This window comes from Myxocyprinus asiaticus, chromosome 24 (genome assembly GCF_019703515.2).
Source record: "Myxocyprinus asiaticus isolate MX2 ecotype Aquarium Trade chromosome 24, UBuf_Myxa_2, whole genome shotgun sequence".
Classification (NCBI taxonomy): Eukaryota; Metazoa; Chordata; class Actinopteri; order Cypriniformes; family Catostomidae; genus Myxocyprinus; species Myxocyprinus asiaticus.
This window is the reverse complement of record NC_059367.1, coordinates 34469415-34483472: the sequence shown is the minus strand read 5'-3', so window position 1 is coordinate 34483472 and position 14058 is coordinate 34469415. Positions and strand designations below refer to the sequence as shown.

Below are 14058 nucleotides of genomic sequence, written 5' to 3'. Positions count from 1 at the left end.
AGGTCATGTGGTCTGATGAGTCCAGATTTACCCTATTCCAAAGCGATGGGCGTGTCAGGGTAAGAAGGGAAGCGATGTACCCGTCATGCATACTGTAGTGCCCACTGTACAAGCCTCTGGAGGCAGTGTTATAATCTGGGGTTGCTTCAATTGGTCAGGTCTAGGCTCAGCAATGTTATGCAGCAATAAAATGAAGTCAGCTGACCACCTGAATATACTGAATGATGGATTTTTTTCTTCTCTAACGGCATGGGCATATTCCAAGACTACAATGCCAAGATTCATCTGGCTCAAATTGTGAAAGAGTGGTTCAGGGAGCATGAGGAATAATTTTCACACATGAATTGGCCACCATAGAGTCCTGACCTTAATGTGCTAGAGAAGACTTTACAGAGTGGTTTGACTCTCCCATCATCAATACAAGATCTCGGCCAAAAATTAATGCAACTCTGGACGGAAATAAAGATGTTGTATAAGGTTGTTGAAACAATGCCACGACGAATGCACGCCGTAATCAAAGCTAAAGGCAATCCAACAAAATATTAGAGAATGCAACTTTTTTTTTGGCCAGGCAGTTTATGTGGTAGATAGACATGTGATTGGTGACTGTTACATATGGCCACCAGGAGATGGCGCCAAGTACATGACACAGACTTGATGACTCAAATGGCACAGAATGGAACTCATTCTGTGAAATCTCATGACTAAAATCATGTCTGCATGCTATGCAAATCTTTAGTCGTTGTGTTTGTATGTATAATTAGCTCTTATGTACAATTATTATGTTTTATTTGTTTTGAGAGTCTTTTGGACACTTGGATAAATTATTTTTGTAATGCTATAACTTTTGATTGCTTTGTTGTATCAACAAACTTTTTTCAGTTACAGTTGACGTGACTGGGAACAAAACAAAAGCAGTTTAATATAGCTACCTTATTTACACCCACATATATACAGTATAATGTCAAATCAGACAAATAATAAGAAAAAATGTTTGGCTCAAGTTTTTTTGTGATTATTCAGCAGTTTCTTAGGCTGACAGCCTCAGAATTTATCATAATTGATATCATTAAAAAAAAAAGTTTTCTTTACAATGAGACCAAACAATTGACCCTCCTTGTTTTTTTAGTTTTTTTTTTAGTTATAAGCCTTTAAATTTAGGTATGCCACTGAAACAGAAAATCTTTAAAAACACCCTCAGAGCTTTAAGGGTTAACGTTTAAAGATTGGTCCCATTCACTTTCACTTGAAAGTTCCTCGCTGTTCCGATATATATATATATATATATATAGATATATATATATATATTATATATATAAAAGAGGGACAAGTCAAAATTAGTTTTTGTGGTAACCAAAATTATGCCTCAGATGTTGATGATTGAGCTTAACTTGTAGTGAACTAGGAACATTTCTTTACATCCTAGTTTTAATAATGTCTCATTTTATTTACCTCTTAGATCCTGATATCCGAAGGCTTGGGTCTCTATGCCAAAGACCCCAAATTTGTTGACTTTGCAAAGCGAGAAATTGCAGATGCCTGTCACATGACCATTGATGAAATGGAGAGCGCTGCAACTGACCTGCTGAGTCGAGGAAGTGCAGGGCAACCAATTACACGCTTTGAGGAGGATCTATCTGATGAGATGAATTGTGTTATATCATACTAATGGCTTTGAGTTTGTTTGGGGGGGGGGGTTAAAACTTAAAAAAAAAAAGAGAAAGTTTATGGGCCTAAAAACAGAATAGAAATGGCCATCACAAACTCTACTATATTCACCTCTTCATATTCAATTAAGATGGGCATAGTTATACACCTAATATTGCCCTCATCGTGCAGATTCAGGTATCTGTAAAAGGAACATGTGATGACCACATTGGCCTGTATTTACCCCAATATGTTTGCACATCAGTTTAGTTAAGAGCCTTACTAAATCACAATAAGAGCCTAATCTCTGATGATGAGTCTGAAGTGAATTCTGAAAAGGTGTTAATGCATGACTTTATGTGGCATTACAAAGACAGAATCCTCCTGTGAACTAAATGTGGTGACAGACTCGAGGGGTCTCTGCAGCTTGGAATCAAGGAATAGTAGTAAAATAGAGATGAATTACTTGGATGGTGTGATGGTATTTGATGTTTTCAGAAAATCTTTTCTCCTATTTGGGAAAATAAATTCCAGCATATTTATGTTAGCTAGTACTTATACTTGCAGAAGTCTTCTTTTTTTAATATGATAAATTAGCCTACAATTACACAATAAACATCCAATGATGCTTTTTAAAGGTCTGGATATTGCTACGTTATAGTGCTAAACATTTGGGTGATTTTTTTTTACTTCCAATGTTCTTTTGACTGTAGTTCAGTATGTGGATATAGCATCATTTACACTAACACTGCTACCATATGCTCTATACAGTTTTATAAAACATAATAAACAACTGTACCCCTGAAATATGAATCAATGATGCTTTAGTATTAGTGTTGTAATGCGTCACATTAGTGTTATGCCCACTATGGTAAAAGTTTTATTATTGTGACTGCTTACATGGTACTAAAACAAAGTGATTTTGTGTAATAAAATTATATAGAGTTGAAGCCAGAAGTTTACATACACCTTAACTAAATACATTTAAACTCAGTTTTTAACAATTCATGACATTTAATCGTAGAAACAGTTCCCTGTCTTAGGTCAGTTAGGATCACTACTTTATTTTAAGAATGTGAAATGTCAGAATAATAGTAGAGATAATTATTTCTTTCAGCTTTTATTTCTTTCATTACATTCCCAGTGGGTCAGAAGTTTACATACACTTTGTTAGTATTTGGTAGCATTGCCTTTAAATTGTTAAACTTGGGTCAAACATTTTGGGTAGCCTTCCACAAGCTTCCCACAATAAGTTAGGGCTTATAATTTTGGCCCATTCCTCCAGACAGAACTGGTGTAACTGAGTCAGGTTTGTAGGCCTCCTTGCTCGCACATGCTTTTTCAGTTCTGCCCAATTTTTCTATCAGATTGAGGTCAGGGCTTTGTGATGGCCACTCCAATACCTTGACTTTGTTGTCTTTAAGCCATTTTGCCACAACTTTGGAGGTATGCTTGGAGTCGTTGCCCATTTGCGACCGAGCTTTAACTTCCTGGCTGATGTCTTGAGATGTTGCTTCAGTGTATCCACATAATTTTCCTTCCTCATGATGCCATCTATTTTGTGAAGTGCACCAGTCCCTCCTGCAGCAAAGCATACATAACAATGGTCATTATGGCCAAACAGTTCAATTTTTGTTTCATCAGACCAGAGGACATTTCTCCAAAAGTAAGATCTTTGTCCCCATGTGCACATGCAAACTGTAGTCTGGCTTTTTTATGGTGGTTTTGGAGCAGTGGCTTTTTCCTTGCTGAGCAGCTTTTCAAGTTATGTCGATATAGGACTCATTTTAATGTGGATATAGATACTTGTCTTCCTGTTTCCTCCAGCATCTTCACAAGGTCCTTTGCTGTTGTTCTGGGATTGATTTGCACTTTTCGCACCAAACTACATTCATCTCTAGGAGACAGATTGCATCTCCTTCCTGAGCAGTATGATGGCATGGTGTTTATACTTGCGTACTATTGTTTGTATGGATGAACGTGGTACCTTCAGGCATTTGGAAATTGCTCCCAAGGATGAACCAGACTTGTGGAGGTCTTGGCTGATGTCTTTTGATTTTCCCCATGATGTCAAGCAAAGAGGCACTGAGTTTGAAGGTAGGCCGTAAAATACATCCACAAGTACACCTTCAGTTGGCTCCAATTAGCCTATAAGAAGCTAATTGGCTAATTGCCTAAAGGCTTGACATAATTTTCTGGAATTTTCCAAACTGCTTAAAGGCACAGTTAACTTAGGGTACGTTTACATGACAACGAAGTTTTTTCTTTGCGTTTTTGAAAAGTTTTGTGTACAGACGACAACATTGTCAAAACGATCCCTGTTCACACAGATCCGTAAAAATGACTAAAGACGCTGTATTATGCATGCCAGGCCAGTAGCTGGCGATGTCACTTTGTAAAGAAACTACTCGCCTGCGCACATAAGCATTCTTCCACGGAGTGGTGAATACAAACAATGAAGATGGCGATCGCTGGTCGTAGTAGTGATGCAGTAAATCTACACTTTTCTGGAGAAGCGTCAATAAACTCAAAATCTTGAGCAGCACAAAAACAGTCCTGTAGTCCACCACTGTAGTTTTTGTAATGACATTTTTTTATTAAATCATACAATAACAATGAAATGCAAAACATATATATATATATATAATCAACATTTAAACCCCACAACCCCCCCTCCCTCTCCCCAACCCCGCCCCCCCCAAAAAACAACCCTGTGGTCAGTAAATATATAGAGTAAATATATAGAAATAAAAATCAAACAGACACACATATATACATACATATATATAAAAAAATATACATATATATACATACATACATATACAAACATACATACATACACACATATATATATATATATATATATATACACATACATACATACACACACATAATAATCATACTAACTATATTACACTACTCTCTCCACACCCCACCCGAGAGCCCTCCAAAAACTCCAAATACCTGCCCCATTTCCGTATAAACATATCCAAGCCACCCCATCTTCCCGATGACACCTCCTCATAAGCTGCCACCCTCCCCACCTCCATGCACCATTCCGGATATGAGGGCGCACCAGCTGACCTCCAACCCCTCAAAATAACCTGCCAGGCGATCATCACACAGGTCAGAATCCAGTTCTCTATATGGCCATCCCCCACATCGATGATGCCTCATCGCCCAGAACACAAAGTCTGGGGCAAAACGAAACCCGAGTGCCCACCACGTCGCACACAAAATTCTGAACCTTCGACCAGAATTTCTGGATCTCGACACACCACCAAAAAACATGGGCCATGTCTCCATCCTCCGATTGGCATCTCCAGCAGGTGGGTGTGTCTTTAAGACCAAGCCTATACAGTCTAGAGGGGATCCAATAAAATCTATGCAAAATTTTGAATTGTATAAGACGCACCCTTGCATCTCTAGATGCGGACTTAACTTTTTTAAGAATCTTAGCCCACACTCCTTCCTCCAATGCCAAGTTGAAATCTTTCTCCCATACTCTCTTGAGAGAATTTAAGGCTGCGTCCCCCAGACTCTGAATTAACAGGGAGTAGTACACTGATGCCTCATGACCTTTTCCAAAAGCCGCAGTCCCCTCTCCCAAAGCATCTGCCTCCTAAGTACAAAGCAGGTGGCGCAGTTATAAATAACTATAAAACTGAGGTCTGGGGATCCCAAAATGTTGGACCAAGTTTTCAAACGATCTCAACACTCCACTTTCATATAGGTCACCGAGTGTAGCAACCCCCCTCACAATCCACTCTGGCCAGCAGAAAGGGGACTTGCCAATACACAATCTTGGGTTCTGCCATATGCTCGAGGCAACATTTAAATAAGTGTCCAATTTAAACAATCTGGACACTTTAGTCCATACCGAGTGTAAATGTGAAATAACGGGGTGTAACTTAACTTTTCCGATTAGTTTGATAGAGATGCTTTGTAATGGCGAAATAGGCTGCCTGCTCAATAACAAACCAGGGAGGGGCTCTCTCAGGTGGAAGTGACCAATGAGCCAAATGTCTGAGACTGAACGCATAGTAATAAAACAAAATCTTGGGTAGGCTTAGCCCACCTTTGTCTATCTGCCTATGTAACTTATTAAAATGCAATCTGGGACATTTACCATTCCAAATGAAGGACTTCACTATGCTATCAAACTGCTACAGGTAGAGATTGTAGCAGGTAGTTAAATTTTGGAATACAATTCATTTTAATAACATTAACCTTCCCAATCATCGATAAATGTAATGAAGCCCACCTGGGACCCGAATGAAAGGATAATGAAAATTAAGATCATTCAGAGTAATCAATAACTTAAAAAGATCAAATTAAAAGAATGATCAGAAGTTAATTAGAGCTGTAATCTAAATTAGAGGTCAACTTAAATTGGAGTCAGATTAATATAAAATTGGAGTCAGATAAAATGAATAACGGAATCAATTTGTAAAGTGTAAATTAACAATAATTGCTTTACTTCAGTGCTCAGAAAAGACAGAACAATGCAGAGACCTTCAAAGGGCCATTTATTGAAGTTCCACTCCGGAACCGATAAGTGTGAGCCTTCTTACAGGTTCTGAACTTGCGACTGCATTGGTACAACTAGTAAAAACATGCATCAAACATCCACACCAACCCAGCCTTGTTTGTTTTAGATATGCAGCCAATAACCTACAAACAAGGGAGTCTTAAATAATGTCTAAACTAAAGACTCTGCTAACTAAATTCAGCTGACTCAATACATGTGTTAACGGACTATGATAATGGTCTACTTGGACAACACATTGTTTCCTAGAGCTGGCAGAAAATACTCAAAACAGACACAAGCAGCGTATCTATCAACCACAAATAATATAATATTGAGCAGCAGCCGTCGGAGTTGCATTGGAGTTACGTCTCCTCCCCTCTTCGAATGATTGGCTAGAGGAGGAGCTGTCGATCAAGAACTAGTGGTCCAATGGGGAAGCAAAACGCACCCTGATATACATGAAGATCTACTCACAAGTTTTGGAAAATCAAGCGCAGAACTTGGAAACAAAAGCAAAGAAAAATACAGCGTAAGCATACAAAAAAATAAAAATATGAGCAAAATTATCAGAGAGCACCAAAAAACAGTAATATAACCAAGGAAAACATGATTTTGTTTGCAATTCTGATGACTTTGCTTTAATTTTTTGTCGTTTATTTGCAGCATATTTTAAATGTGTTTATATATTTTTTTATTCATGCTTGTTATTTTTTGATCTGTGCTTATTTTGATCTGCGCTTTTTATTTATTTTTGCACTTATTATTGTTTTATCTGCGCTTATTATTTTTTGATTCACGCTTATTATTTTGATTCATGCTTATTATTTTTTGGATCCGTGACCGCAATACATTTGACGGGATTTTGATCCCATACACTGCAACGGTCGTGATATGACGTCACACCTCTACACACAGAGGTTTGTGCCATGTGGGCGGTTTGCAGCTGTTCAGCCTGAATAGCGCAGACTGTTTGTGTCATAGAGTGGCGAAAAAAGTCACCTGTCTGTCAGTGTTGTCAAAAGTGCTTTGCACGACAGGGGTGGCCAGAAGGGTGGCCAAGCTTCAATCAGGGGTGGCACTGGCCGCCCATGGCCACCACGTAGCTACGCCCCTGCTCTTTAGCATGAAATCTTTCTAAGGGTGCAGTTTTCAGGGTGCGTCGCCCAGTGTCAAGTTTCAAAACATTCATAATATACAGTATATAGGATATTAAAATGAATAAATGTCAATTTTTTTACATCCTGTTGTATTAGTATTTATTTATTGTCCCTTATTAATTTTAGATAGTTATTGAATATTGTTACTTACTTATATTTATGCAAGAATCTAGCATATCTAAATGTGAAAAGTTTTTTCAAAGCTTGTGATTGTATGACATAATGTCCTAGCTGAGCTATATGCTGCCATAATCTAATCATTCTACTCATACTAATCATCTAATCATTGCACAGTATATTCTCTTTAATGATTGTCTTGCACCAAATCAACCCCTGCCAAGCCTCTTAAAATGTTTATTACTTTATTGCATTTGTCTCTTTGTGAGGCAAATTTCAGTTTCGAATCCATCTACATCCCCAAAAACCTAATCACTGAAACTTGTTCTAATGCTTGATCATAATGTTGCAATGTAATTTTGGGAGTTTGCTTCTTCTTTGATAAACATATCACTTTGTTGTTTCACATGTTTCAATTTCGAAAACCCCAATTATTTCCCACTTGTTTATCTGCATGCTTCTCTCCACATATGGAACATTCTATATATTTCTATTAAATTATTTTCACAAAGCACCATTGTCTGCATTTTAAAGATTTATATCCCTTGTCCAAACTTAGAGAGAGAGAGAGAGAGAGTAAGTTGGAATGCTGTCTGTCCTTAATAGAGAATATAAATTGGCATAATACCTCACAGTGACCGACCCTAAACTAAGAAAAGTCTGGACGATGTACAGACTCAGTGAACATAATCTCGCAATAGAGACAGGCAGACAGACAGACCTGGCTACCAAAAGAGGACAGGCTGTGCCCCCACTGCACACTAAATGAAGTGGAAACAGAACTGCATTTTTTAACAAGATGCCCTAATTATACACAAATGTAAATAAAAATTCCCCTCTCACAACGCATCACAAAGACTTTAATCAGATACAACAAAAGGACAAACCCTCATACCTACTTGGATAAATCCCAGCAAGCTCAAACCTGGCTGCAAGGCATGTAAACTCTTCTCATGACAAAAGGACTACAAGTGGAACAGGATCACGACCGGAGAATAACCAAAACACTGTGCAACATGCATAAAACCACAAAAATTACTTTGCAACTAAATATTTGTTCTCTCATTTTTTATTCCCTTTATTTTATTATATTCTTACATATAGACTTATTTCTTTTACTGTGTGTATTTGTGTGTAAATATGTATGTAATTATATTTACTAAAACTATGATTTGGCAATGAAAAGCCTCTTTTTACCACCAATAAAGCTATATGAATCAGAATCTGAGACAGAGAGAGAGAGAGAGAGAGATAAATAATTTTGCATAATATTGAACAGGAATCGCTTTCGTGTTTCTTTATGGGCGTTGACTACAGGGAGCTCTTTGTCAGTCTGATCAGTAAGTCAGTCTTGTTACAGTTACAAATTAATTTATGAATTTCTAAATAAAGGGAAATAACAAAATAAATTGGGGTCATTTAAATTATTATTAATTTATTATTAAAACTATATATAAAAAAAAAAAGATAGAGAAATGAATTAATGGGATTAGTGAATGTTCTATCACAGATTTTGTTTTTCTTTTGAAGAAAATACGTTTTTCCATGTCATTGTACTGTATAATAGAGCACAACAATGCCCGCCCACTTTTTCATCCATCTGGGTTCCTGAAGTATTTTTCCCATTCATTTCTTCCATAGACTTTTAATAAAATCCTTCATGAAAGAGTTCAGCAGTTCTTTATGTACTTAGATAAATAATGGATCTAGAGAATAGGTGGAGATGGGGTGGAGGTGGGATGTTAGGAGAGTTGTCACAGGAAGCAGGTAAGCAGCGGCTTATATACTCCTACTCGCAGGCTGTGATTTGTCAGATTAAAATTAACATGCTCCTCCCGAATCTCTGTTAATTAACTCCATTTCAGTAGTTCGTATGTTAATGTAACCTTGTGTTGAAGTGGTAAGCGTCTTTGGCTTGCTGTCTGGCTTGCTGTCGAGACTCGACTCGAGTCCTGATTACCCCCCAAAAATGCGTTAAGGTGAAAGATCGGTACCATGACTGTGGCAAGAAGTATTTAGGACAGCAAGCTGGCAACAATTCTATTTGGTAAATTGGCTTGGTGGATACTGAATTGTTCTTCCCCCCCAAAATCTGTATAGAGGGAGCGCTTTAAGCGTTTGATTGAAGGTGCATTCTTGTACAATGGCTGGTCGAGAGGGGACTGCGATTCAACGGGAGACCTCCACTCATCATGGAAGTGGTTGGGGTCATGGCATTCGCACAGGGACGGTGAGAATGAGAGTTGGCTTGCGCTGCGTTCGAAAGGGAGGGCTCACACTGTGGTTTAGCTCGCAGCATTCGAATGGGTAAGCCCAGCATGCATTCGAACGAGGTCCACTCTGTGTCTGAAACAGAAAGCCCATCCATCGCCTTGGAGGGGGAGCCCGTGATACAAGGACGTGGATGAGCTTATGCAGGATTTGATCGAGGGGGCTACGCTGCGATTCAAATGGGAGACCTCCACTAAGCATAGAAGTGGATGGGCTCGCAGCATTCGAACGGGGAAAGTGAGAATGAGAGTTGGCTCATGTGGCAATTTGAATGGGAAACTGCTCCATTTTGGCTCACGGCATTCGAATGTGTAAGCCCAGCATGCATCCGAACTCGAGCCCACTCAGCGCTTCGTAAGGGAGAGCCCACTATACTTGTGGCTCTTACAGCGATTCGAATGGGAGGACTCTGGTTTAAATATATATATATATATATATATATATATATATATATACACACATACATACACACACACATATACGCACACACATACATATACGTACGCACACCCGCACACATACACGTACGTACGTGTACACATACCCGTGCGTGCATGTAGGATGTATCCAGATGACGACAGGTGGTGACAAGAGTGATAGAGACAGGTAATACTGATAGAGGGATTAGCTGATTAGTGATTGTTGAGCTTTCCTGATGTGGAAATGATTGGATCTGGTGTAGCTGTGATATGCATCTGAGGACCAGCGACCAAGAGATCGAATTTGTTGTTTGGCTGGGATGCCAGATTGGAGGAAGACTGATTTGAGGTGCTTTTGGAACCAGAATCTTGAAGCTGCGTGGTTATTATCATCAGTTAATAACAGATCAAGAGGGGACTTAGATTGGTAAGGTTGGATAGGGGTGGACAAGTTGAAAATGTAAATTGAATGCCCCTTTTAACTTGATCTGTTTGCTTTGTTTAATGAAGAGTCTGATTGTTTCGTATATCTATAATTTGCAGGTCTGAGAAGGTGGGATCAATGTTGGGATCGAACTAAGTTTAGAGTACTGTTGCCATGGTGGGTTGAGTATTTGGGGGCATGATAAAGGAGCTCCTGTGGGAGCGCTGCTGTGTTTCCATTGCTATAGATGCACATCTATAAATTTATGGAACTTAAGAATTGTTAGTTATGGAAAACATGTTGTGGAGCGGGACGTGGTCATGTGTCTGTCACTGGGGAGAGAGGAAGCGGTAAGGGCCATCACCTGGTGATTAATGATGCGTAACACCTGTGTCTCATACTGTGACGACGGAGATGGGCTTGAAAAGGCTGCCGAGAACGCCAGAGAGACAGAGAGAGTCAGCGACAGAGAAACCCGAAGCTGTGAAGCTGAAGTGTATACGTTGATTGTGAAGCTGAAAAGCTAAAACTCTGATTGTGAAGCTGAAAATGCTGAATAAAAAGCTGACTTACCTGGACTGCCACCCGCTTCCTTCTTGCTGGAACTTTTACACGTCAATTACGTTTATGCAGCTTTTTTTCTGATTAACAATTTTTTATTGATTCACATATTTAACACAGAAAAACAAAACATATATACACAGAATCAACAATTAACCCCCCCATTACCCCTCCCAATCCCACCCTGGCCCCCAACAACATCTCAGTGGTCATACATGATTATAGACACACACACACACACAAAATTTATATATATATATATATATATATATATATATATATATATATATATATATATATATATATATAAAATATAATCACACATATTGACAACTACACCTCTCCACTCGTTTATGCAGCTTTGATGAAAACAAAAGGTTAGTTAAGAATACAACTTTATTACGTTTGTCATGGCAGGACATTACTGCTGCAGTATCAAAATGCAAAAGGGGTGCTGCTGTGGCATTATCGAGAGTATGCTTGGACAGTGCATTCACGCCGTTTGCAGGAACGATGCTGCAGTTGTGGCACCTGTATGGCACGTTTGCACTATTTTGTGGTGTCGGGGGGATTTTGTCATATGACAGCCCATTTGTGCTGCTTAGGGATGGTTTTTTTTTCTTTTTGATTTTCTCCCCAATTTGGAATGCCCAATACCCAATGCACTCTAAGTCCTCATGGTGGTGTAGTGACTCGCCTCAATCCTGGTGGCGGAGGACGAATCTCATTTGCCTTCATGTCTGAGACCGTCAATCCGCGCATCTTATCACACGGCTTGTTGAGCGCGTTACCACGGAGACGTAGCGCGTGTGGAGACCCACGCTATTCTCCATGGCATCCACGCTCAACTCACCACACGCCCCACCGAGAGCGAGAACCACACATTATAGTGACCACGAGGAGGTTACTCCATGTGACTCTACCCTCCCTAGCAACCAGGCGAATTTGGTTGCTTAGGAGACCTGGCTGGAGTCACTCAGCACGCCATGGATTCGAACTCGCGACTCCAGGGGTGGTAGTAAGCGTCAATACTCGCTGAGCTACCCAGGCCCCCCTACTTAGGGATGTTTTGAGCCAATGGTATGAACACCGCAGCTGTGCTTTCTACAAACTTAAATGTTTGCCGTCTTTGGCTCCTTGGAAGGTAATGGTGAAGTCTTGGAGTGATACCGAGATAGCGAAAGCAAGAGGAAAATCTGTGAACAATCCCGTGGAAGGGGCTTTAGATGGGATCTGGAAATAATACTGGTGAAACCCTTGCGGATGGCACAATTTCAGGCGTTTCTGTAGAAACGACAAAATATTAATATTTAGATGAAACGGGGGAGTCACGTGATGGCATGCGAAGAGCAGACGTGTAAACGGCGAGCTCTGTGCTCTTTGCTAGTTTTGAATTATTTTCATGTTATAATCCGGTGAGATTCAATACACCCAGTTACATATTTGCTCTTTGAGGTAAACATGGCAAAGAAGTCAAAATCCTCAGACTCTGGAGACATTAAAAGACACTTACGTGTTCAAGCTGAGGCCTCTGATGAGCCTGGGACTCGAGTTGGAAAGCGTGACGGGAGAAGGAATTCAGCGTCAACTGTCCAACATCTCGGTGATGCTGACAAAAGTTGTTGCTGACTTGGAGGATCTCGCTGTAATACGTCGATCTATTATGGCGATAGAAACAAAATTCTTCTTGGTCACAAGGGTCGCAGAATTTGAGAAACAAATTGATTATCTTGAGTCATCGGAAAGGGAATTATCCGCTAATCCGCCCGCATCCAAAACAGATTTGGAATGCATTTTAGAAAAATTGGAAGATCTCGAAAATAGAATCGAAGGAACAATGTACGAATTGTTGGAATTCCTGAGCATGAAAAGGGCAGAAATATGGTGAAATTCCTGGACGAGCACTTCCTGAGTCTGCTCGATATAACAGGCCATAAACTGGAAATCGAGCGAGCTCACAGAGTCCCGGCTCCCAGATCTGCAGAGGGAGACAGGCCCCAATCAATTCTGGCCAAATTTCTGAGATCATCCGATAAAGATCTCATGTTGCGCCAGGTGAGGAGCAAAGGAAAGCTTTCTTGGAAGAATCACAATATTTTCTTGTTCCCGGACTTTGCGAATTCGACAAGAGAGAAACGCGATCGGTTCAAGGATTGTAAGAAACTCGTACATCAACGGAAAATCGCTTTTGCACTGATGTTTCCAACCAAACTGAGGACAGACACCAAAGAAGGCCGCAAAGTATTTTTATGCCCCCAAAAAGCACTGTCCTTTATAGAAACTATGGGTGAGTAAACCATTGCATGTCACTTATGTGAGTGGACTGACTCGCTGTACATAACTTGATTGTCTGAGGAAGCTGGGAGCCATTTTTGTTTCTTTCTGCGTTGGCTCCGCCTAGCGGCTGGAGTTTGTTTTGTGGAATAACACTTCTCCTTCAAGAAACTTTTGCATTGACGGAAGATCGCTTTTACACTGAAGTTCCCGGCCAGATTGAGAATGGACACTATAGATGACCGCAAAATATCCACATGCCCACACAAAGGATGTCTTTTATAAAGCTGACGGACTGAGTAAGTCATGATGTATTTTTTTATGCGGCCTCCGAGTGAATTTGACTCTTGATCATCCGAGGAACCGGGATGCCTGTTTTGTTTCGTTATGTGCTGGCTCCACCTAGTGGCTGGAGCTTGTTTTGTGGAATAACACTGCTTTGGGTCAGTGTGGATGAATCTGATCATTCTTTGTGCTTATGCCTCCTGTTGGCTGGAGTTTGTTTTTGTGGAGTATTTTCGTGGGACATTGGAATGATTACGTCATCTGCTGCACTCATAACAGCTGGTTCACTGATCACTTGAAATACTTGTTTGTCTGTCCGAGGAAACTGAAGGCTTTATATCAGCTGGAGTTTGTTTTGTGGAGGAACACACC

The 14058-nt window shown here is 39.9% G+C and overlaps 1 protein-coding gene across 1 annotated transcript in view; it reads left to right on the top strand.

Moving 5' to 3' along the window:
* Positions 1–2443, top strand: part of cacna1fa (calcium channel, voltage-dependent, L type, alpha 1F subunit a) — a 66732-nt gene extending 64289 nt beyond the window's left edge. Inside the window, exon 47 of the mRNA XM_051653718.1 lies at positions 1460–2443. Coding sequence (XP_051509678.1) covers positions 1460–1669 — 210 coding nt within the window. The 3' untranslated portion in view covers positions 1670–2443. The remainder of the gene's footprint in view (positions 1–1459) is intronic.
* The last annotated feature ends 11615 nt before the right edge of the window (positions 2444–14058 follow it).